The following is a 26,100-nucleotide window of genomic DNA, read 5'->3' on the forward strand; positions in this document are numbered from 1 at the left end:
CATTTTCTGGCATATGCCATGAATAGATGGCAACCAAAATCTCTTATACCGTGATATTGAATGCATTCACTGGATCAGAGACAGGTGATCAGACTGCTATAAACCATAATCACATGCAATACGTACACAATCTTTGTTGATGCCACCCCATCAGTTATATTCTGCTTATTAGAGAGATGAGTCCAGCTGTCTCAAGAACTTAATAAATTTGTCCTATGGTGGATAAAATCCCAGGACGAGAGTCCTTACAGGTTTCAAATGGCAAACTGCACCAGAAAAACTTTAAGTTTGAACTTTAAGTTTTTGCAGCTCAAAATGAAAGACTCAAGCTAAATCTTAGGGTATTCAGGACTAACTCAAAGAGATATTTCTGCAGGCAATCATCCTGGTACAGACAGATAACAAATTCCCACCTTCTTAGCTGAAAGAAAATTACACCCTTGGCTCTCATGAAAAATCTTTCTGCCGTACAAAGACCAACCTATAGTGCCCTGAACTGATAATCACCTGGCTTTCATTAAATAAAGACACTTCTAATTAAACAACCTGATCAACACACAGAAATGTGTGCTTTGCTGGCAAGAGATGGCAAGCAATTTATCTTTCAATATAGTAATCACTTATATATCACACTATCTGTAATCTAGTGATGAATAAAGGTATTTACATTATGAAGTACCAGATCAGCCTGCAGACTTTATTCATTTCAACAGCAAGAAACAGCAAGTCTAATCATTTCCACTTTAAGAAATAAGAGTCCAGTTGATGAACTATTGCTACTGGCCCAGAAGCATTTTCACTCTTATTTTACATATTCTCACAGGATGATCACCCTTTCTGAAGGGCTAGTGAAGAGAAAATACAGAGTAGAATCACAGAAAAGTTCAGGTTGGAAGGAAGTCTGCTAGTTGTCTGGCCTAAACCTCACCAAAACAAGGTCACCTTTAAAATTACTTAAGGTCCTTGTTAAATTGGGTTTTGAAAGTCGCCGGTACTGGTTTTCAAAAAGTCAGGAACTTCAGGAATGTAACCTTAATCGCAACATACAGGACATGCCACATTTAGAGGAAATCAGAGAATTCCAGGAACCAGGAACTGGTGAGTCAAGGAGGTTATAAGTACATGAGAGACTGCTTTTCAAGTGTCTCAACTTTTGAAAAAGGCCAAATATTGCAGAACCAAAGGGCATGTGCACAGGTCAAATGTACAACAAAAGTGCCAGTATATGGATAGACAGCTGGGACGCTTACACTCCTAATTACTAGGAGTAAACAGTGAAGGATAGAACAGAAGTTTTCTTCCTCAAGGCCTGGAGCATAATACAAAACCTTTGAGAGCATATGCAGCCCTGATTCCACAGAAGAAAGCCTCACTCCCACTTCAAAGGGAGCAGATGCTGGTCAGTATGGCCACAATGCACTGTCCCAGCATTACAGGGGAGAAACCGCAACATCAGATCTAAGTGCTTCTCTTATAGCAGGCAGTCCTCCTACAAATTTCTTAAATTCTCATATAAATCCAGAGATATCGTTTCACAGGAGTAACAGTACATCAGAAGCCTACAAAGCCAAGAGGATATTTTGCTCTTGGAGAATGGAAGGGAAGGTACTGTCTTCTTTCCAGATTTATCATCCAACAGCAAAACAAACATCAGAGATGAGTGTTCACCCAAGGAAAAGATTTCCACAGGAGGGACAGTTTCTAAAGCAAAGTGCATGAAACGAAAAGAGGCATCTTCAAAGAAAAGAAAAGGAAAATCAAAATATCTTAAAAAGACTAGAAACAAGGCTGATTAAAGACTGTAGAACAAAGAGACGGTCAAGTGGCACAGATCTCAGTTAAGTGGTGAGTGAGCTCAGGAGTGAAGTGCTTATCTCCAGGAATACAGCTTCATTCACACCCAGCAAGCAGACTGGGCAAGAATGGTTCTATTGTGGCACACATTCCAGGGGACTGAGTGCAGGTGAAACTCTATTGGGAATGCTAGCAATACAGAGATATTTCAATACTGATGTTTCCTTTTCACTTAGATATTTTTATCCATTTGTGTCGCTCTTCGGTGTTAGCATTTTTTTAGAAAAGACAGGTAAATTAACTATGTAACAGGTAAATTAACCTAGTAACTTAGAGGTGAAAGGAAAAAAACATTATTTTTCTTTATGCTATTACAAGGTACTCTATTCCAGACCACCCTGTATTTGAAATATCACTGCTAATCACTTTGAACGCACTTGAAGAAGCACCCAAAACGTGACATTTTGAGTAAAAAACAGAAAGAATGAGGACAAAAACATTATCTCATTTTTACAGATAAGAGAGGCACAGAGAGAGATCAGAGGATTTGCAGAAAGTAACACAGGTAAGGCAAGACTATTCCCGATAGTTACTCATGCTAAAACTGTCTCTGTCTGGTCTAGTAAAATTATTCCAATACCCTTGGGTCCCTAGTCAAATTAGTTCTTTATTTATTATCCCAGTTCTCAAGTATCTTTCAGATGGGCTCATCCATTGTTCCCGTACAGCTGGGTAAACAGACAAAGTCAATTCTATCATGCAGGTTTACCTTATAGCATTCAAAACCTTTTGCATATGTGGGATTTTGTTTTCTTTAAGCAAGCTAAGAATGTGTTTAAAGGTGACCTGTGCTGGAAAAAAAAATAAAAATTGAAAAGTTTGGTGACAATCACAAAGGAAAGGCTTCCAACAATTGACATGTTTCAGTATCTTGTCCAAAGGGAAAAAAAATACTCAAATAATCAGTGTTTGAAGATTTAATATGTAATCAGCCTTATTAAGCCAAAAAAAAAAAGACAATGATACAGAAAAGAATCTTAGTCGCTGACACAAAAAGGAAGAAAGGCTTTGTAGTCCTTGCAAAAAAAAGGCTTCCTTTGGACTTTATTGTGAAATGACACAACTGCATTCAACAATTTTTAAGATGAAGAAGTGATTTAAGAGAAATAGTGAAATTAGGAAAAAAGTGAAAAAAACCTAGCCTCCCAAAAAGTCAATTTTTTTGATTTTATGATACGCTCAAAGCAGACCAGGTCCTTCAGGATGTTTGCACTGGTGCTTAGCACAGAACAGTACCTTATTCCTGATGAGGGCCACTGGCAGACCCCAGACAGGAGGCAAACGATATAATACACAGGAAGAGGGGAGATGATACACCATGGAAAATAAATTCTTGATATTCCTTTCTGTCTATAATCCCACCCTATATCCATCCACTTTTTCTACACGGGGAAGAAGAACAGAAGCTTCACACGCACACGCAACAAGAATCTTTGTGCACCAAGGAAATTAGCAGATGTGTTGGTAATCTTTCACAAAAAAGAAACAAAAGCTCCCAGCTGTACTTGTAATTCCAAGATTAACATTAATAAGCAGTGTCGAGATTACAGGTATTATCTTTCTTTAAGGTGACACAGCTCAAGAACGTCAGTTCTGCAGAAACTCAGCTGCCTGTCCAACTTCTGTGCCTCAAGTCCTACCCTACACTGCAGAACATCTACAGATTCATCTGCCAGAGATATGCCAAAGCAAACTGGATTCTTGCCACTGTTTGAGATGGCAGTGAAGCAGCAAGTATATAAAGTAGGTCAGATCTGATTACCTAGAACAAGGGCAATTTTCTTAACATGTCTGTGTAAAGCTTCTGAAAATGGTAAAGACTGAACATTTGGGAGCTGCAGAGAGAACATCCAAAAATAATTTTTGATAGAAAAGGTTTAACTACATTTTAATATGAATGGTATTTTCTATTAACATCAAGGCAGAAGCCTATTTTTCAGTAGAGTTCTTCCTTTATACAAGTGCTATCTCTCTGAATCTGTCTGAGTCAACTTTAGTGACCACTTTAATATTCACTTTACAATTAATGCTTCTTTTTATGGGTTGGTAGAAGGTAAACCAATTTCAGTTCGGCTTCTAGGTATTGAATTTATTATAAAAAGTTATGTACTTAAAACTCCTATAATGAAACCAGAGGTATCATGAGATATTAACCTAGAGTTAATGCTGAGAAGGCCAGTTTGAATAATTCAATTCATGTCACCTTAAGTATCTTTTCAAATGGAATTAACTTTATCTCACAAAAAAAGGAAGCTCTATGTTCCAGTTACTGATTATTGACTCCACAAGAGTTCTGACTTAAATCATCTTACCACCATCTTCCCAGCAATTTTATTTCACTACTACCAGGATGCTTCTTTACATTTTGAGAGCTGACTTTTGTTATAAAGAAGTAGTATTAGGTAAGAGGAAAACATGGCTTCAGAATTACTGCTATCATTAGGTGATACTAAAAGAGACAAAAATAAAAGTTAACACCAAAGTATCTGCATTAGTTCAGTATAGCTACAAACCAGCCACAGGCACGCAGCCACTGCAGTCCTTTGCCTCCCATACAAGTCCACCACTTTTTGCAACAATGCCATCCATGTTTGGTAACTCTGCGGTTCTCTTGACCTGTTAATTGCCCTATTCTAACAGAAAACCCTGCATGTAAGCACTCAGAGGAGATGCTTTCAAATCTGTGCCCAGAGGAAAGTGACAACTCATGGTCAGCGTTATGGTGCTTAAGAATGAGGCAGACAGGCAGGCAAAAAACAGAAGCAGGAGATGTTAAGATTTAAGGGTAGCACTAGAAATTACTCCAAATAAACAAGTAGGAAAAAGAAGGGAAAATTAACAAAAGGAAGAAAGAACAGCTGAGAACAGACAGAACAAAGAAGGGCATCAGCGCAGAGTACAACTGTGTAGTACCATGTTTCTGCAAGACACAGGAAAATTGGAACATTGTACATCAAAACACAGATACCCTGGTAAGATCAGCAGTGTCTTGAAATAGGAAACACTGATTATCTCTCCTAGACAGTCCTATGAAGAGAAAACTATGTGGCAAGATAGTATATCCTGATTTAAATTCAGACATATCCAGGACTTCCTTAGGTCACCCAAAAACAAGCAATAGGCAAAAGATTCCAAATTGATCTGGATTCAAACAAAACTGAGGAACACTTTCTTTAGCCCAATATTTAAACAAGATGGCTTTTGTCAAAGTCCAGCTCAAAACAGAAAGGGAGAGCATAAAAGCTTCAATGGGGCAGAAAGAGCTGGAGTCGGCAGCACTTGAAGCAGGAGGAAACTATTCCGGGTCAGTCCCCTTCCAATTCTTTCCTCTCAAAAATCCCTCTCTGTTGTGTTCCCATGTGGGAGTCCCCATTGAGGCAGACAGCAGAATGCCTGACTAAACTACTGTGTTAAGACAATACTCAAACAGAACTAAGAGAGACCTATCACGACACTCACAGTTTAGGTATTAAGACAAGAGGTATGTGACAATGACACAAAAGTCCAACAAGAAGCAGCCCAATGACCTTTCCTGGGTTTGGAAAGCTATCACATGAACAGGTGTGTTAGGGTGAGGCAGCCCTGCAAATCTCTCCACAGTTTCTGAGCTGTGAGGAGAAACACAGCACAAAGGGTTTGTCTGAGGAAAAAAAAATGGTAACAATTTATAAAGCCAAATGCAAAGAAAGAGAAAACTGAAGAGGAAGACTAGAAACATCAGAAATATTTTGGAAGCTATAAGAAAAAAAACAGTTGAAGCATGCTTTGACAGGTTTTTATCTATGCCTACAAAGCTTTGCACAGGGCAAGAGGACTAGGGTAATTTCAGACCTATTAGGCTGGAGCTCTAGAGTATGTAACAATAAATGAAATGTCAACCTCGATATAATATCTGAATTTGCATTTGTGGACAAAAGCACCTGTAAGTATAGAGAAAAGAAATAACTGGATCAAAGATAAGCTTGATAGAACTTTGCACATGAAACCAGAAAACAACTTTGAAGAAGTCTCTGTATATACATGGATTGAGTGATTAGGAAGACAGTCATACAAGAGGAGATGAACGTGGACTGCTGAACCACCAGACGCTGATTTGACAGTCCCTGGGATGAATGTTTCCTATTATCTGCTTCCATGCTTCAGTGATGTAGATGTGGTGACACCAGACATCTCTATTCTAGGGGCTAACCTAGTACAGGATAAGTGTGTTTGAAGTCAAAAGGACAGAGATGAACTGTTATGCAGGGCAAAACCCGAGAGAAGTATTGGTATCACCCCTAACACAGCTGCCACAGTGCTGTTGGACTACACAGGCTCCTCCGGACTGTTTTCCATGGAGATCCACAGCAAGCTGCATACCACAAGCCACAACACAGACATCATCCATTCTCAGTGAAAATGATTCTTGTTTTGAAGATTCTTGTTTCTTGTCTGCCATCACAAAATGGATGGCAGGCAATAATACAAAAGAATGGAAGTGAAATGTTTATAAAGGTTAAAAGCCTGACAAACAGCTCCATGTCCAACAATGTATTTTACAAATAAAAACCCATCATCAAAAAACAATTCCTGATGCTGATGAAGTCAGAGTATTGCTACCTGCTTCCTGAACAAAATCAGAAGACTCCTTCCTGCACAGGCTCTTCAGAAGCAGGATGTGTCTGTGTAATTCTCATAGCAGGGAGCCACTGAGACACCAGAATCAGGCCTCCTTCTGGATACACTGTGCTGATGACTTTACTTCTAGCCCTATTAAAAATAAGCCTTTAAGACTGTTCCAGCAAAAGAAAAGATCAAGGGCATAACCTATACAAAAAGGCATGGTCTTAGGTAGGATGGCTTCTGGAGATCTGCAGATGGAAGCTACTGAAAGGGAACGGCAGGAAAAAACATCAGGTACAGCACTTTCACATAAGCAGTCTTCAATTCCAAGGTATAATCTGCTATCAGAAGGGATGCAAATCAAGTACCTAGCTACCAGAAAAAAATCTCAAGCAACCATGTTTTCAAGGCTTTGGGCACATACATCTGAGAAACACTTTACCACTTAATTTAACACGTACCTGTAGTCAACATTTTCTGGTTTTAACTGCATATATAACTATAGGTCTTCTATAAACAGCTCAAATCAGATGAGCTGCTTTACAGACTTGAGAAAGCTCTTATTGACCAAATACATCATCTGTAATGTATTTTCAATCATGAAAAGCCACAGTGAAAATGTGAAAGGCTATATCTAGAGCGACCGCAAATATTTTCCTGTTTAAGAAACAGAACAGAAAAGAGAAGAGCATTTTAACTTTTTCCTTGGCAAAGGTATGTGTTCCTGTGATTCCTACTCCAGTACAACATGGTCAATTAACTTCACCCATTTTATTGACCCAAAACTTGTGGGGTTTTTTTGTTTGCTTTCCTGCAATCCATTTATTAAGGGAAGGACTCATGGGAAACCAATCACAAAACAGTATTCAACACTTTATGATGCAAGACAATACACTTAAAGTTACGGTTCTAATAAAAGAGAAAAGAAGTTATGAATATGTCATTTGAAAAAAAAGGAGATGGGAAAAAAGAGCTTACCTTCTGCTCCTTTTCCTTGGCAGCACTGAGTTCAGAAAGGGAGTGTGATAGTTTTTCCTGCTGCTCAGCTAGGTACTTCTGATAAAGGCTCAAAAGTTCTTGGCATTCTCTGTACTGCTGCTGCAGAGGTGAGACATCAGAAGTTAAGGGAAAAACACTCTTTAGTGAATAGTTAGAGTCAAATATATACCAACTTACTTTGTGTAAATCTGATTTAGATCCATAACAGTTCAATTTAAAAACAGATACTGTGTGTTTGAGTACTGCCTAATGATGATAAATCTGCCTAGAGATGAATGTTCAAGTACACCCTTCTTTCTACTCAGAGAGTGGAAAAAGAAGAATTGCACCAGCAGCAGGAGGCAGGTGATGACATTGTTTCAGTTGGAACAACCACAATACTGATTCTTATTCAGCAGAGCCAGACATTACCAATGTTTATTTATAAATAAATAAATACCCAGCCAAGTAAGTAAATAGTCCGCTTTTAAGCACAGACATGGATTCACAAGCCCACATATCCAAATCCAATCTCTTTGCTTGAGCACCAATGGCTCAAAACCCCACAGCCACAGATGCAGCGCTACAGGCCTTTCAGAGACCAGTAATAATTTTTGGACAGTAATCTAGAGAAGCAGCAACTGTGGTGTTTGCAAGGATATTAGCAACAGTGTCCTGCCTTGCTTGCAGCATTGAAATTCCAACAGGAGATAAATCTGCTCTTCACCTGTCATTGTGTAATTCCCTCCCTTGCTCATGTAGCATGGTAAACCATTTATGCTCCCCTCTCTCCCCCCTCACTTTTAATTATGCATGCAGATGGGATAAGGGCTCGCTGTCCAAAGAGATTACTCTGAATAAATACTTTAATAACAAGTCACTGCAATTAAGGTAGGGAACAAAAACTTCTTCAATCTATAAAACGGTGTTGAGTTACAGATTTCCTTAACACTTTTATGATCTAATCATTGCTTCTGGGCAAATTCATGTTGCAATCATTTTTGCCAATCATGGCTGCATAAATAACTCACTGCTTTGTTATTCCCTGTTATGACCCTGAGGGTTTCTTTTTTTTTTGTTTGGTTTTGTGGGGGGATTTTTCCCTTCTTCTTGTTCTTTCGCAGGAAGGGTGGCCTTGCCAGGGCTTTTTTTGTTGTTGTTGTTTGGTTGGTTTTCTTTCCTTTAAATAAAAGGCTACTGAGAGAATAGGCAAAACATTTTTGGAAGAAATGGAAGGTTAATAAACCCCAATGCTGAAATCAATCAGGAGAGCTCTTCTAACACCTTTGCTCAGCACCTGGAAATATGGGAGGGTACAAACAACGGTCTTAACAAGCTAATTGCTTTCCAGAGCCAGCCTGCCTGAAGCCTGAGCTGTTTTACATTTCAGTTCATTTCGTCAGAGAGCACCAAAAGGCTGAAGTGATTTGTGGTGGTCTCAGGAGTCTCTGCCAGCTATGATGTATATAAAAGGAATTTTTTATTCCAGTTGTAACCATAGGCAGTAATGTTTATAGTAGGTGAACATATTAGCCTGGACGCAGGGCATGAATTTTACTCTAGAAAAAGCCAGTTCATTTATACAGCCTAAGAGTTAAATGTTGGTATTTGAAGACAAATTATAGGGAAATTCATTTAAACCCATGTTATGTGGCAGAATATAAAAACAGACAGTCCTATCTTTATCAATTTTTTACAGCCCTCTTAATTCACTTTGCTTCCAGCAACCCCTTCCCCACAAAACAGATTTTACCCTCTCCTCCCTCCAGCTAGCATCCTGCTGGCACAAGGAATGAGCACCTAAACAGCCTTGGGGCACACAACTGATGGCCATACACCTACCCTCACTCTTGCCACAGTGTCAATATCAGTCTTGCTGGAAAGCCAGGCAAGCTCCCCCTCACTCCTAGGCAAGTGCACCATTAAAAAGATGCCCAAATTGTGTTTTACAGACTGCAGAGCACTCACTGTGCACATGATGCCACCACCTTTTGTGTGTAGTGACCAAATTTATTTAAAATAGTTTCAAACTCAACACGCAAAATTAACATCAGGAAAGTATGCAAGCAAACCCTGATTGTCCAAGGGTCAGTTACACGATTATGAGTGGGAAGGGCAACAGCTCACACAAGCTTGAATGGCAGCCAAGATGGCCCTAAAATTCTTGTAAGATTCGGTCAGCAACAGTTAAAACTCTCTGTATTAGAAGATTAAAACTTTGTTCATTCATACAATCACTCTACATTAAGCAAAGTATTGTTACAGCCACCATAGTCTAAGAGTTTAAAGCCCTGCTTTGCTTACTAAGTAAGTAAACATGAAGCTTCAAATATGAAAAAAAGAAGTTCATTTGTTTAAGATGCATACAGAATAGCTGAAAATATGGTAATTCTCAAAAATGTGCTGGTACATTTACTGCAGAATATGTTCTTAAGAAGAAAAAAAAAAAGCCTTAATATTAGATCTTACTCTTCCATTCTGTTGAATTTTTGCTAAAAGCAGCAAGATGATCTCTTTTTCTTCTCCTGCAAATTAGCCAGGCAATATACAACACTGCCACAAAAATATTTAAGTCATTCAGATACAACAAGGGCACACATCTACTCAGGCAATACAGTCTCTAGACAAACAGATACGTAATGATAAATAATTTCATAACCTGCTTTTAAAAATAAAAAGTTGCAAGGTTGAAAAAACTGCATAGGACAAGTCCTACAGATTTGCCTTCCACAGAAAAAGTAATATGCCTAAATGCACACATTAGGTATTTCTTCATGTGTTCAGGAGCACAAATATTGGATTTGCAAGATGTTAGTTACCTGAGAGAAGCAGTACTTGGCATTTCACTGAACAGTAGTTTTATGTCCAAGAAATATGCACTGGAATGTATCACAGTAATACATTTTACGCAGTTTGTTAGTACAGTATTAAGGTTGTACTTGGAAAGGGAGAAACAAAACAAAAAAAAAAATCAAAATCAGAAGCGCAAAGGTTAAGATTTCAACAGCCAAATTTGCACGTCATACTGCAAGGACTATACATTTTAAATAATAAATTAGTTAATTTCATCACTGAACGTAAGTCAAAGAATTCAGAGTTCATTTATGGCTCTTAAGAGATAATAGCCTCAGTGGAGAGAGAACTGGCTCTGAGAAAGGGGACTGCCAGCATGCAGCAGTGACACGCTGATGGTGTCCAGGGGGTTCAGCAAGGAACAGAGAACTTTCTCTCAGGGGCAAAGCTTCACAAGAAGGCACAGTCAACCTAATGCTCAACCGCTGCCAAAGACACTCTCCTGCTCACTCCCTCTGTCCCCACCAGCTCTGCAGACCCCACACCTCTCACTCCAGGACGCAGTGGAGTGAGACTGACCCACTGAGGCAAAGGGGCCACCAGGCACAAGAGCCTGCACAAGATGAGCAGGGGGAACAGGCAGCTGGGAGCAAAGGACACCTCTCCCAGCAGCAGCCACCTGTCTGGTAGTGTTTATCCACCCTGCAAAGTTTCAACCCTACTCTTCCTTCAGTTCCACTCTCAAGCCTCAGGCTTTTAAGTCTAGTCTATGACTACATCAACTAGTCACAGCTTACTCCTTGCTGAAATACTTTTAGCCTCTCACAAGCTGAAGGAGGACAAGCAGCTGCAGTTCCTTGTTCCCAGAAACTGGGGGTGGAAGGACCAACCTCTACTGTGCCCACTGACCTCCTGCACTGTTCCTGGTACACTGTTTCCACTGCCACTTTGACTACAAGTGAAGGCCAGCTTAAAATCTGAAGTGTTTTGGTTTAGAGCATGTGTTCACACTACAGCAGTTTAAACAGTGAGTGGTCTCTTCAGCTACAGTCAAGGTTTCCAAATTAAGCCAACACCAGTCTACTCCACGAGAGCTATTTGCTGAAGGTCCATTTTTCTTAAATCACTTACTGTAAGAGGAAAAAAAAAAACAAAAACAAACCAGAACGTAGAGAACCTTCTCTTTAGAAAAAAAATTATTTTTTTTGCCCTGTATCATTACAAAGAAATGTTTCGTTTTACCTCCCTTTATTTAAAAAAATAGAATTAAATTTGAAGCATCCTCCAATCACAGGAATCTAAGGCTAGAAAAAGGTTTTCTAGAAGCTATTAGCAAGGGAAAAGAACACAGCTAATGAGATTTTTTAGCAATCAATCTAATAACAAAGGCCCTTCTGTATCATCAGAGTGTTCGTGAGAACTCCTCACCTAGTGACTCTTTCCTCAGTGGCTTGTCACAAGCATTTTTGGGACAAGCAGAAGCTCTAATTACAGAGAGGCAAAGCGTGGCACAAGGTGTCTTTGGGCATGTCTGAGCACACGGGTGCAGCCCAGCAGCCCCACACTCCATACGCCAGCTCCAGGACACGCGTCTTGCAGCTGTAGGGTAAGTTAGCACAGCTCAGGCACAGCAGCAAAGACCAGATTCATCTTGCACCTGATTAGTTTAGAGTACAAGTTTGCCTGCGCTCACCCATGCAGACAAGCCCTAATAGACTTCCCACGCATCAAGAAAGATGCCCAGGGGATGACTCATTCCTGTAGTCCCTGACTTTAGCTCCAGCTTGGACTGTCCTTTCACTCAGGGCTGCATACTCTGATCCATGGTCAGAACAGAACACAAGAGCTGAATCTCCATCTTCAGCCACAAGATGCTGCAGCCCCATCAGCCCCCATATCCAAAGGAAGATTCTCTAGAGACTCAGAGCTCTTACAGAGATATGCAAAGATGAATAAAGCAAGCAAAGAAAGGAAAAAGTCAAACACAAGTTAGATTTAAATTTAAATAAGACAGCCATAACTTACACTTTGTGGCAGAGAGACAAGAAACTTTCAGTGGTATGATTTCAGCACATGGAAAGCTTTTTGACATCTGCAATCGTGACCCCGGTAGCCACAAAACACAGGTTTTTTTTAAATTCCTGCTTAGGGACATGTATCCGGAAAACAGACTAGTTATCACCATGTTGGCAGTTTCAGCAAAGACTGAACTCCCTTCACTGTCTCAGGTGGTCCCTTCAAGATAAATGCTATGAAAAAACTAGACAGGGAAGGAAATGCTGAGGAAGTGCCACTGACAGAGTGTTGACTGTGAAGCTGGGCTAAGCACTGAAAGAGAGGTCTTTGCTCTCCAAAGAAAATTCTTCTCAGAATAAGTTGCAGGCAGACCTGAGCTTGCCTGCCTACCCTCCAACAAGGCAGGTATAAGCCAGACCTGTTCAAGCTACTGTGCACAGTCACAGCAGCACAGCATCCATCAGGCACCTCATCCCTAACCTAACTGACCTTGCTTTGATGTTTTTGTGAGGTTTTGGCATTGTTTTTTCTTTCTTTTCTTTTTGGCATCTATGCCAAACACTATGCCGCTTCTAGAATGCAGCTGGACTGTGCCTGGCAACTTGAACAACATCACAGCAAGCTCACATCTGTTTAACAGACACACCACTGCATCCACAACTTGACACCATGTACCATTACAACATTCCACTGTACGGTTGCTCAGTAGCTCAAAAAAGCCCTTAAAGGATGCTGCAAGAGTGAGGAAGCATTTCACCAAACTCGGGCAAAGGCTAAGACCCCCGTAGCTGGGTCTCCAGACAGAGCACCTACAACCCTGTACCTACAACTAAGGATCAAGCTACATCTAAACACTCATAGAACAAGGGAACAGAATTTGTAGAGTCTGCAGAGTCCCCAAGGCCCAGACAGACTCGTGGCAAATTCCACTACAACTGTGCTCAGTTTGAAGTGGACCCACATTTTTTCCATGCATCACCCAAGCATATATTTTTCACTGTATTTTGACACATAAGGCAATAGGGTTTATTTTCTGCCTTGATATTTTGCATATCAATAGGAGAAAGATACCATGCCTTTTGGGAAAGAAGCAATATGTATGTCATTCTGATTTCCACCTGCAGGCTTTCTTCTTCCTAACCAAAGAAAGGATTAAAATAATGCAGCTTCAACTACTTACATATGAAAAGTCATATGAATAAAAATAAACTGCTGGTATTAATGAATTAACATCTAAAAGGAACACTTTAAAATATAAACTAAGATATTCTAAGCTCTTTCCTTTAGCATTTAACAATTACATACTTCACTGGAAGCTGACCCACATTTAATTTTAAAATACAACTTCTGTTTAATACACAAAGTCCTGTACTTTGACAATCTCATCTCATCTGAGAACAACAACGGGACTGCATTTTGGAAATCAGACTATCCAGGCACAGATCAAAGTCAACCCTAACATGTTTCTTCTACCTTTAAAATTAAGAGAAATAAAATAAGTAGTTTGACTCTCTGTGAATCATTGTTCTGTGAAAGGGTAGACACCAGTAACTTCTATGAAGGTTTATTATCTAAACTCTGAAGTTGCTGCAAAGACTGAAGGTAATAAAATGTTTTATGAACAACTTCACTCGTTCTTATATAACTGAGTTTATGTGGACTCTCTGGCACAGTGTGATGGCAAGAACCTGTAGGGAACTTTCTGCACATTCACTTTTCAATGTATTAAAGAAATCATCTGATGAGGGTCTGAACCTTATGAGCCTTCAATTCAAAACACAATTTCCTTCTGATCCAAATGCCTTAGGAAGCACATTTCTGAAAACACTATAAAGAAGCAAGTCACATACAATAAGACAGAGTGATCTCCAACCTGAAGCCCAACAGTTACATTTTAATTTACACTTGAATATTTTAATGTTGTTATCCAGTCAGTAAATTAACTCAAGATGCAAGAATAAAAAGGAAGGATGCATAGGGAAAAAGGTCACAAGGTCCACAAAAGTTAAGAACTTCACTTCTGTTTGAAGCATCAGCATTATGTTGTTGAATGCCACAGCTCTCATATAAAAGAATTGCTTAATACATTCCCATTCTGTTTGAAGGGAAATTAAATTTACATTCTTTGGGAATATGGTATTGTAATTAGTTCATGACTTGATTACACTTTGAAGTGAGCCGAGACTGTATATGGTGCATACAAATTAGTTAAGTTATGGTTACCTACCTAAAGAAAAGCTAACGAGTTGAGAAAGTTAGGGACAAAGCCAGGGCCATCCTTTGGAGCTTTCAGGAAGCACATGTAAAAAACCATCAAATTCAAATCTATTCTCTGGACTCACTGATGTCAAGTGTGAACAGAAACAAAAATGCTGTTTCCTAAACAGCTGAATTAGTTGCTTTCCAAAAAACATCTTTCCATCTCCACCCATACCACCTGTAGGCCAACTGTTAAAATGGAAACCAGCACTGGTTAACTTCACCAGCATGATTTATTCCTAGTACTTGCAATTTTTTAATTTCTTGTATAGACGGTCTGAGTTTTACATCATTTATCAAGATGCTCTGTTCCACCCAGATGATGAAATTCCCAAGTTTGCTTTAAACATTCTCAAAAATATTGAGATGCACAGCACAAATATAGTGCATCTAAAATTGGCCAAAGAAAAAGATAGCCAGTATGATTCGATGAGAGCAAGGAAAGCCTTTAAACCTAAAACTAATTCCCAATGTAGCATGCGAACTCAAGAGAAGTCTCTATCACAGTTTCAAAATGCAAAAGCAGTTTAGGGTACAGGATTTGATCTGATGTATTGAAAATCCTTTCCACAGGATATGCCAATCAAACTGGACAGCTTATCTGCCATGTTCTCTGGTTCAAAGGTGGGTAAGGACAAAAATATCACACGCCATCATATGCCAGCCAATGTGCCTAGATCAATAAATGCAAATACCATCTCAGAGCTTGCATTTTCTATTCCAAGTGGAAAGCACATCTCCAGCCTTATCTTCATTAATACAAAGAAAGGGATACTTACCAGCAAAGAAAAAAAAAATAAAACTAAGGTTTATTTTGCAGCCTGGCAGCACTAACAACTTTCTTTTACTGAAAAGGAAGAAAGAACATAACACACAAAAGACAAGTTATACCACTACAAATACTGGCAAAAACATGCATTTTCATAATAATGAACACAAAAAATCTGATGACAGAAAAGCTAGGAACCTGAATACACAAAATACAGATCCCACAGATAATTTTAACAAGATACTGGTCCTGGCATGGGCCATAAAAATTTTTACTTTTGGCTTAAGAACTGTGATGGCAGAAGATTTTCCTCACTGGCAAGAGTTTGTTCAGAATATACATGCTCCTTTCAGGGGAGCTCTGCCAACGACTATAGTGACTTTCAGGATTTAAAGACTTCCTTGGCATTTGCTTAGACGGCTCAGCTACCCAACCTCTTCCACTGGAAACTGCTAAGGAACATGTTACTTATGTATTTGTCTACCCGCCGGTAAACGTAGGATGCTTTTTTTTCATGGAAGACAGGAGCCTGGAGATTCAGCCACACACAGTTTCTGTGCAAAACGGTCCCAGTACCTGAGAACAACTCTACACATTTCATCCTGTACGACAGAAAATAATCTCAACCTGCGCTGCGTGAGAAGACGGAGCCAAAAGGAAGGTACTGCACTTCTCACCATCCTAGTACACACACACACACACACACACACAAAAAAAAAAAAAAAAAAAAAAAAAAAAAAAAAAAAAAAACAGCGCTATTTTTTTCCTTTTACATATTTGAAGCGCAAAAATTAAACAAATAAAAGGAACACTGCATAATTTAGCTTTCATTTTCTATCAAATTGCTCATAATTGTAACCATAAAACGATAATACTGTGCCATATGTGCATCTGCAGAGCCGGCGGCGGCGCTGACCGTCCCCGGCGGCGGCAAACGCGGGGCTGTGCCGACACCCAGTGCCCGCTCCGGGTATTGCCGACCCTCCGTCACATCCCCAGGCTGATTTTGTCACAGAGAAGGGATATAACCCACCACTTTGAAACGTGAAAACCCGCCATGCAATCCCCCTGCTCCCGTTCTTCCTCAAATTGCACTCCCCGCCACCCGCACAGGCTTTACGTTAAAATGCCCATCGCTGGAAACGCTTGTTTCAGTTGCAGGCCTTTGTGAGAAATTAAAAAAAAAACTTAAAAAAAACCACCAACTTTCACACTAGCCTCCATTACCATTTACACAAAGCCACGTGTTGTCTCAGTACTACTCGATATTGAAGTAGAAATGTTCTTTAATCTAATTTGACAATGGAGCTCCTGGCAGAAGCCCGAGGAGAGATAAGGTGGGAATTGAGGTATCTGAGAAAGGAGGCTCAGCCTCTCACGTTTAGACACTGTAAGAGAAGTTATTTAACAGGATAAATGTGAGCTTGGAATCAAATGCATGGAGGAAAGGGGATGAAGAGGCAAAAGAGAAATGGAATGTAAAAGCTGAACTTACTGAGAGCAGAGCTACAGCATCTCCATCTCAATTAAAGAGCATGCATAGTAAATCAAAAAGGTGTCTGCTTTGCAGGGAATGAGAATGTAAGATCACAAAACATCAACTTGCTTTATAACTAAGCTAATCAGGTTTGGCCTTGGTTACTATCAGAATGGGGATCACCTGAGAATACACAGTGGTGTCTGTCTTGCTGCTTCCTTGCAGGAAACAATCAATCATCACTCCTAATTTTATATATTCAATGTGTCTCTCTGAACCTTTTCCTTACCACCCTCAAACAGCAACAATGCTGATGGAAAAAAGCAGTCTCTCCTTTAGCCAAGCTCCCACCACCCTCAGAATGAGTAAATCCTCATTTGGATCCTTACTGGAAAGGAAACCTGGCTGCTAAGGGAAATTTTTCTTTGCTGCTTTCTAACATGGTTACCTCTCTATATCTTCCACAGGCAGAATCAGGCTTCAGTATTAAACTTCCTTATTTCCTCCTTTTAAACTAGTACATAATCAGAGAGGAGCATGCAGATCTTAATCTGACTACTGGCAAAGAGTGCAAGTGGCAAGATGAAAATCTCTAAATGCTGCTGGATGAAAACAGAAAAAAATAAACACCACTGAGACAAGAAATCTTGCCCTTCTTAGGAACTTCCTTCAGTGCTATAGCTAGAACGGCACAGAACGTAAAAATCACAGATTGTTCTAGGTAATTTCATTTTTTTTCATTTAAAACTGTTGCTATTTTGACAGTCTTTCTAACCTTGTTAGAACACAATCTGTTTGCACAATGTAGATGAGAGAAACACAGTGCTCCTTTTTCTAAGAGGCAGTTGAGGTCAAATCAGACTCCATACCCGCACATCAATACTAATTTTAAAGGAGGTGTTCCCAAACCTCCAAAAAAGGAAAGTATCCCATGATGGAGTGTTGAAAAGATCTTCTTTTCCATCACATGCTGTACACGTGCCTAATTAAGTATTTCAAAATGACAAAGGCCTCCAAAAGTTGGTCCTTTCTTGTGAAATCTTAAACATGCCAAACTGAGAAGCACTGGTTTCACTGAACTGACGCCAGTGAAGAAAAGATTTAATAGCAGCCTCATTATAACATTCATTGTTGTAGGACTATTTAATATACAAGATTAACACATCTTATCTCCCACTTTCACTGAAACCTATTATACCCCTCATTAATATATGCACATTTCTACATCATTTACAGCACTCAGGTCTCAAATAGTATTGCCTGAAACAGGGTGTGTTCCGCTGCTCTTCCTGTGGTAGGCTCTTTTTGCAATAACAGTACTCAAAAATAAACCTCACAGCTCAAAATTAAAGACACAGGTAGGTAAACAGGGCAGCTTAAAACTGAGAGAAATTTAAAAAAAAAAAAAAAAAAAGAACTGTTTTGCCAACACTCTGGATATCGTTTCTTGACTTCAGTTCCCTCACAATCAGAGCATTCACATATTATAAGACAGGAAGCTTCTACCTTTCCAACCTAATGAATAATGATATCCTTTCCCCCTGGAAGTTGGAGACACAGAATTAGGTGAAGTGACCCACAGCTCCTCAGATTCTGAGGCATTTTCAAAATCTTCAGATCTGGATCACTGGTGAAGAAAAGGAAGCTGTATGGTATGAACAGTACAACACTTTTCCAGATTACATAAACTTGTGTCCATGGGTATACCAGGACAGACCAGAACAATGCACCTTAGTACTGCATGAAGGGGAAGAAAAAATATACATTTTTACATATAGTAGAGTCCAGGTTGGCCATTATTCTTGCACAAACAGGAGAACTGTTATGAGCTTGCAAGCATTTCAGGACAGAGAATATCCATTTATTCAGGAACTGAACAGATTCAGGTATTTACAAGCTTTTCTAAGTTCCCCCAAGTGGAAGAACTGCTCCCCATCCGAGGCTGCAAATGTTTAAAGTTTATACAGACACACCTAAACAAATTCCTAAAAAGACAACAACAAAATCCACCCAGTGTTATCAAACACAGAGAAACATTCCGACTGCGGTTTTAATTACAGGTTTCTGGACATTGTGAGACTTCATGGGGCAAATATTACTAGCTCATCCTGCCCTTAAACATTGCCACATTCTTGTGACTATTGCCAGTATTATAGCCCTGGCCTTTCACACAGTACAGACGTTGTATGTTCTCATCATACTACAATTAATTAAAGTTAAATATATTAAAACAAACTAAGTATAATGAAGACACCTCTTCCCCAACCATCTGAAGAGAATTCCTACCACTTGTACACTGTTAGAAAGCAATTTTATAAAATTTCCTTTCCCTCACACTTTACTTTCTAAAGGTACCTCATGGTAACAAAATGGTTTTCAAATGAAATGGTTAATATTTATTGAAGAGAAAGAAAATTAATGACCTGGTGATTCTACTGGGAAGAAGTACTGATAGCAAAGACTTAATTTCTAGGAGCCAAATGTACAGCTCATCAGATTTTTTCTACTGTTCTTGGAAATAAAGGCGCTTACTCCGGCTGATTAATTTTGTATCAGAAAATGCGTCTTGCCAGGGCAGGCCAGAGTGACACTGACCCATTCTCATTTAATTTTGTCTGTTTGGAATTTTACATGCCTTCAGGTAAAAACAATCATGAGGCTCTGGAAGTTGCTACCTCCTGCAAGACAAAACACTCATCCCTACATCCTCACGTTTATTACCACTAAAGAATAGGTGGCATTCTGGAGGTCTTCTTGGCTTCTTACATGGAGCATACTCAGATATCCAGCTGGATGTGTATGAACCAAGGAGGTCTAATGTATTGGTAGGGAGGAGAGAGAACCTCTTCTCTATAGCTATGAATTTTTTTCCCCCATTATAGCTCTCCATTCATCTTTGAGAAACGCTGCTAAGTGTTAGCCTTGAGGATATCAGTGCTGGAGGGCTGTTACTCCTGAAGACAGGAATTCCTAAATCCAAACTCAAAACTGCTCATCAGAAGAAAAAATAGCTGAAAAGAGTTTGCATAGAGACAGTTACTGGCAGCAAGAAAATGATACTTTCAGATATCCTCCTCTCACAGGATTAATATTTGAGTAAGCAAATAGTTCTTTGGCAAATTCTTTACTTATTGCAATGCAGTCAGAATCACAGTGAGACGACTCCATGCATACAGCCACTGCCAATAACGCAGGGATGGCCACAGGTGCTTAGAGAAGCTCAGTCAACTCAGGAACTGAACAGGCCTTCTTGTAAAATACATTCCCGTGGTCACCATAAACTTCTGAGCCACCAAACCAAAGACAATACAAGGAAATGGGGGAAAAATACAGAACATTAGAAGCTTTTAGACAGTAGGGGCCTAGAAAATTCAGAGAAATCAGGGGCATTTTCCAGATGAAAAGGTGATCAGGCATCCTGCACCCCAAGCTACATTGGACTGCCCATGTCCTGCTGACAAGCAGGAATAGAAAATCAGTGTATGTGAACACCTTGCAAGGACCCCACACCAGAAGTACAAAACAGAAGGCAAGAAACTGTTAAGTGAATGGTTCAGTGAACCAGAATTATGAGATCCTACAGGTGATACTTCTGCCAAGTCCGAGGCACAAAAGCACTGAAAACTCAATCAGATATTCTCATTGATAAACATCATGGAGACAGTCCCCAAAGAATTAATTTCTGAAGTGCAGGATTAATTTAGAAGCCAACAGTGTGGCAGAGCTGCTCAGTACCTCTCCTTAATTTCAACAGATCAAGGAAACACCCATACCTTTTCTATCTCAAATGAAAACTTACTCCTGTGCTAATAGCCAGAAAGTTTCATCGCTGCAGTATCTCAAGAGCTTACAGGTATCAACAGACTTACTCTCATCATCCCTCTATGTTCACTCTACAAGGAAGGTCACATCTAATATAGGAGAAGGTGAGATACAGACAAGGTAAGTGATTTACAGGACTTCACAGGACTCTGTGCAGCAGAAATAAGGAAACCTATGTGTATGAGACCTCAGAGTGCTTCCACAACAGCCTGCAATGCCGTTATGTCAGGACCATTTTCTGAAATGTTGTACTCCGTGTATTGGTGATGTAGCTTTGTGGTCTGCCTCCCTAACAGTCTGATCTGCAGCTAAACCAGAAAGAAAAGAAACCTGCACTTTCCTCTTTGACAGTTTTCATGAGTAAGACATTTCATATATTCTTGCCTTCCCCTTCCAAGGATTAAGGTGAGAAAGAACTGAAGCAAGATAGGAACAAAAATTAAAGCAGTAACTGTACCATAACACATCTGCCTCTGAAGTGAGAAGGAACAGACAGCACCAAAACATCTTCAGATCTGACAGGTTGCTCTGCTACCAATCTGCACTAGCAGGTGAGACATGTCATTCCATGACAAGTATCAGAAATAAAGGAGCTTAATGCAACTTCAAGTGTCTTAAATGACTTCTCTCTACTGTGCAACAGAAGACGACAAGTAGTTCTAACAAAACATGGGGAGATTTTTCTCCCCTGAGCTGCAAAGCTTTAAAATTAGCACTTTGTGTGTGTGCTTGTTCTTTTTAATGTCTGCATTTATTAAGGAGCAAAACAGCCATGCATCTAAAATGCCAGAGAAATATGGATCCATAAATAATGCCACATTCCTATTCACACCTAATCTAAATATTTATGTAGTAATTTACCAGCAAAAGATGCAAACTATTCTTTAAATGCTACATTGTATTAAAGGTTAACCACATGACATGTTTTATTATAAGGCTCTGAATTATGTTTAGGACAAGTTTTTATTTTCAGTGGAAGTTCTGAGATTGAAATGGACAGACAGAGGCAAGGAGTTTTAGTCACCTCTCAAAGATGAATGCTGAAGTTCAGACTTCTTCAATATTTTTTCAGTCTGCATAGCCATAGGCCATGCAACTCAGCAGCATACTGATTGAGAGAGGAAGAGCCACCTTCTTCACAACTACAAGAGCTGGAAATAGATCTGTTAGTGAGGCTTGATGCTTATAGCAGGCCTGATGATGCCAAGTTCCACTTAGAAAGGCAGCCTCTACTGAAATCAGCGCCAAATCAAAGGGGCTGTGTACACACCCCTGAGGGAAATGACAAATGTAATAGCAGAACTGCCCCCAGTGTAAGTATGTGCCCTGGGATTTCGTAAGTGCTGGATGTAGTCTCATATCGTCAGTCAGGTAATGCTTCTCTGCCCAGTACCTCACACAGAAATACATGATACACTCCTCACTCAGTCCTATGAAATCCAGCTTCTCTTTCACTTCATATCCTGCTACAGTCATGATCACATATTTATGGTCTTAACCATTCCTTTTTGGTTCCTCCTTGAGCTCTCACCTTCATGCCTTCTGTTCCTAAGACCTTTAATATTAGACATAGTTTCCAACTTATCTTTTATTTTATCTCTTATACAAGGCTTTCTTTAGAAATATCACTTTGCTGACTTCGTTTCCAATTCTCTTGATCTCTACGTGATCTTCCACACAGAGCACTTTCTTCATGTCATCACTTTCCTCAGATGCAAGACCTCTGAAGCTCACTACAGACTCAACCATGCAGGAAGTGATACAAAGATTTTCTTGTGTTTTGCTTTTTCACTAACAGAGTCACTTCCATTTACACTACACTGAGAGAGATTCACTCTTGTGTGACTGCTCTGAGCCTATCAGTCTGCCAGAGTTGCCAGCTTGTAAAATGGAGGGGTAAAGAAACCCACACTAAAGTTTAAATGCTGTTCTAGGAGCTAAATATTTTTCAGCTTGTAGTTCAAGAAGAAATTGAGCACTATTGCCACAATACGCCACTTCCTACTCTTGAGAGAAGAGAAATTCCCCAGCTCTAAGCACAAGGTATTCACAAATAAACATTACAACCCTTTTTAAATGTCCAACTTCTTCACATTTCCTTTGTCACTGCTAAGGCACATACCTCTAAATCAACAGCAGGAAAGGCTCACTTTTTCCAGATACAACTAATCAGACAGAGGAGATCTATTAATGTTCCCTGCTTCAGCAAGACATGAAGTGCAGACTTATCGATGGGAGTTGCATTTTTGGTTCTCATTTGTTCTGCTTGAATAAGCTTACCAACCTGAGACAACATTTTCAGATGCTGGTATTTTGACCACCACTGGTCTCTGGGACTATCCTTTTTCTCCACCTCACCGTATCCAGATAGAAGAAACCTTGGCAAAAAAATGTAAAAAGCTGGAAGCATAAATGTTCATTCTTAAGATGCAGTAAAATCTTTCATTTCAATGATATACAGAAGTACTTGGAATATATTACAGCTGATCAATGCAGAAATGAGGTATAGAATACTACTGAAAATAGACCTTATTTGTATGCACGCCATACAGATATGTTAAAATATGTAGTTAAATATGCTGTTGGAGTTAAGTAGCTTTCATAGAAGAGAATCATTGCAATTATCAGTGGTAATAGCAAATCCTCTCTGATACAGATGTTTACTTCCTGTTCCAAGAACTAAAGCAGGAAACAGCCCTGTTAAAAATATTTGTCTAGCTCCAGCCATAGTGTTCCTATTTGTTACTCCTAAGTGTACAGCCTGTAACAAAAATAGGTGTTTTTCTTCCTCCCCCTCCAGCATAACCTAATGTATTTAAAACCTTTAATCAACAACCAAATGCCTGCTACCGTATTTTGGTACAAGCTGTCTCTAACTACAGTCCTATCTCTTTAGTTAACAACTGGAACACAGAATTAGTCATCTCTAGGAAACAGATAGCATTAGCTTCTCATCACAAAAAGCTCAATTAAAGCCCATTTGAGAGAAGCTGAGCCACTATTTCACTGCATTTTCTCCTTTCCCTGCCTCTTGATAGCTATGCTGGGCCTAAATATCATTAACTGCTGTGAACAATAATATGCAAAGCCAGGACAGACCTGGCTATAGCAAGTGCATCTATCAGTTCTGGTGCCTGGGGAAAAAAGAAACAAACAAAAAAAGTCATCAACATACAAACAGAGTTTCTTCCCAGTGCCCACATGTTTACTTCGTACCAATTTCTCTTGGAAAATGGTAGAGGTGGAACTGTCTATTCAATTTCTCAGATTTCACTGTGCACCTTCTGTTTCTTAGAACATGGTAAATACTGTCTCTACACAATATCCCTAGTACTTATAATGCAAAACACTTTATGACTTCTAGCTCTGGGAGAAGAGAAAATGAAGCATGAAATAAGAAATATACTAGCAGAACAATATTCATTGACACTGGTGAGTCTGTATACTGCTGCACTGGGAAAGTGTTAGTATTTGGGGTTTTAGGCTTTTTTTAATATGTTTGCCCAGCTTGTCTGATGTCAATGGTATGTCTGTCCTTGCAGCTTTTCTCAAGTAACATGCAACCCAGACACCAAATTCATCAAATTACGTTCAAATCCAACGGATTTATATGTTCTCATTTAAACCACAAACATTTTTTAAGCTAAACTATGTCATTATCCTCACAGTTCTTCATAAATACCCCACCCTTGAAAAACGATGAACACATTTGTTGAAGACTCTGAGCCCAAACACAGAACTAGAAATCTTTTCTCTCCTAGTAAGAGTTTAGAACTAATAATAATATTTTCTTTCCTAGCAAGAGTCAAGGTAACAGATTCACAAACAACAGACCCATAAATACGGAAGAAAACCCGTAAAAGAACATCCTGACTGACCAAAAATTGACCCTAATTGAAAAAGGGTTTTATAAATTATTCTTTGTTTCTTGTAGCCTGTATTGAAATTGAAATTGAAAGAAAATGACAAGGAAAAAAAAAGTCACATTCTTCAAGTCCATTATATGCCAGCAATATTCAATTTAGCCTGCACTAAGTCAGTCAGCCTTACTCTGATATTAGATAATATGCTCTTGCACTGTTTTTAATGCACAAAAGCTAAAAATCCTGCAGAAATATACACAGGTAGTGACAGAACCCTAAAAACAGTCACATCTAACAAGTAAGAGTTGGGCAAACTACAATTAAAAGAAAATGCATTGCAGAAACAGAATAAATGCTTTTTAGGGCAAACCGCTGAAACCTCAGTCCCAAAGGAGGAGTGATCACAATTAGGTGTTTGCAGCACATCCCAGTCTGGCGCGTGGCAGGAATGGTACAGGAGACTCCACACTACCACAGCAGAGGAAATGTATGGAGGCTGGCACTTCTGTAACAGTATCCAAAGCAGAAGCAGATTTATGTACATCAACCTAATCAAGACTAAAATGGATCGTATATGGCCACCTAGTGCCTCATGTCAGAAATTCAGAGTAGTCTGACAACCACATCTAGCCTTTCTTTTGGACTATAACCTGTACGACCTCCTTCAGATTCCACTTGTACTGCTGCCACCTTCCTCAAAGCTCAGGGAAGAGACCCCTCTTACTTTATTTTTCATGGGAAATACCTTCCATATATTTTAGGAAGGTACAAGACAGATCAGCACATCATTGGCTAAACTAGTTAGAAATTTGGCTAAAGTCATTACAGCTCACTGACAAAGGCTTAAATCTTTTATTACTGATTTGCTTGAATTATACATCAGACTCGCACTAATGTAATAGGCAACTTGGAATATACAGCCCTGATTTACCAAGGATTCTCTCATCAGGAATTATTTAAAGTAAAGAAGGTATAAACTAAGCCACAAAAAAACCAAAGATAAATGTTATAGTACTCATTACCACGAGGCCCAGTGCAATGCTGACAGTGCCAAAGCTACAGTGTTGGGACTTTACTCTGTGAACAAGTAACACGTAAAAATCACTTTATCTCTGCTTTTCTTTTCTTTTTTTTTCCAGTGACTTCGAGAGGGACCATTCCCATCTGCAGTTTTATCCCTCTTCAAGTCTACATGGGCCCTTTTTGAAGGGCAAAGTTGATATTTCAAGGCTTTTAAACCATTTTCCAAGCCTTTCACTTTGGTCTCGATATATTTCCAAAGGACAAAACCAACTACGCCAACTACCCTATACATGCAAAAAAACCCCCACCCATAATTATAACTGTACAACTTAGGACATCAAAAGAATTTCTCATACTTTGCAGCCAACTTAGTTACAGACCACTACAAAGGGACAATAGTTTTTTATTCTGCTTCCTTAAGGCAGGAGGGTTGGGATATTGTCAAAGGAGGCAGCAAAAACAAAGGACGACTTTTAACATCCAGAGCAGAATATCCAGTGTGGGTAATGCTTCTTTATTTTCATCCTCCAAAAAACTGATGAGTTCTTATGAACAGGAGGCAAGATTGGAGAAAAACAGAAAAACTTAAGAACAAAAAAAAAAGGGGGTGCTTAACACCTTCTTTGCATTGAGGACATTAAGGA

The 26,100-nt window shown here is 39.4% G+C and overlaps 1 protein-coding gene across 1 annotated transcript in view; it reads right to left on the reverse strand.

Annotated features, from left to right (window-relative positions):
• The window catches only part of KIAA1328 (KIAA1328 ortholog), a gene marked incomplete at its 3' end in the record, with an annotated part of 119,173 nt that overhangs the window by 41,540 nt on the left and 51,533 nt on the right, over window positions 1-26,100 (reverse strand). Inside the window, exon 6 of the mRNA XM_027740285.2 lies at window positions 7,435-7,562. Coding sequence (XP_027596086.1) covers window positions 7,435-7,562 — 128 coding nt within the window. The remainder of the gene's footprint in view (window positions 1-7,434; window positions 7,563-26,100) is intronic.

The sequence above is a fragment of the Pipra filicauda genome, unplaced genomic scaffold, assembly GCF_003945595.2.
Source record: "Pipra filicauda isolate LSUMZ 115617 unplaced genomic scaffold, ASM394559v2 scaffold278_size1010298_pilon, whole genome shotgun sequence".
Lineage (NCBI taxonomy): Eukaryota > Metazoa > Chordata > Aves > Passeriformes > Pipridae > Pipra > Pipra filicauda.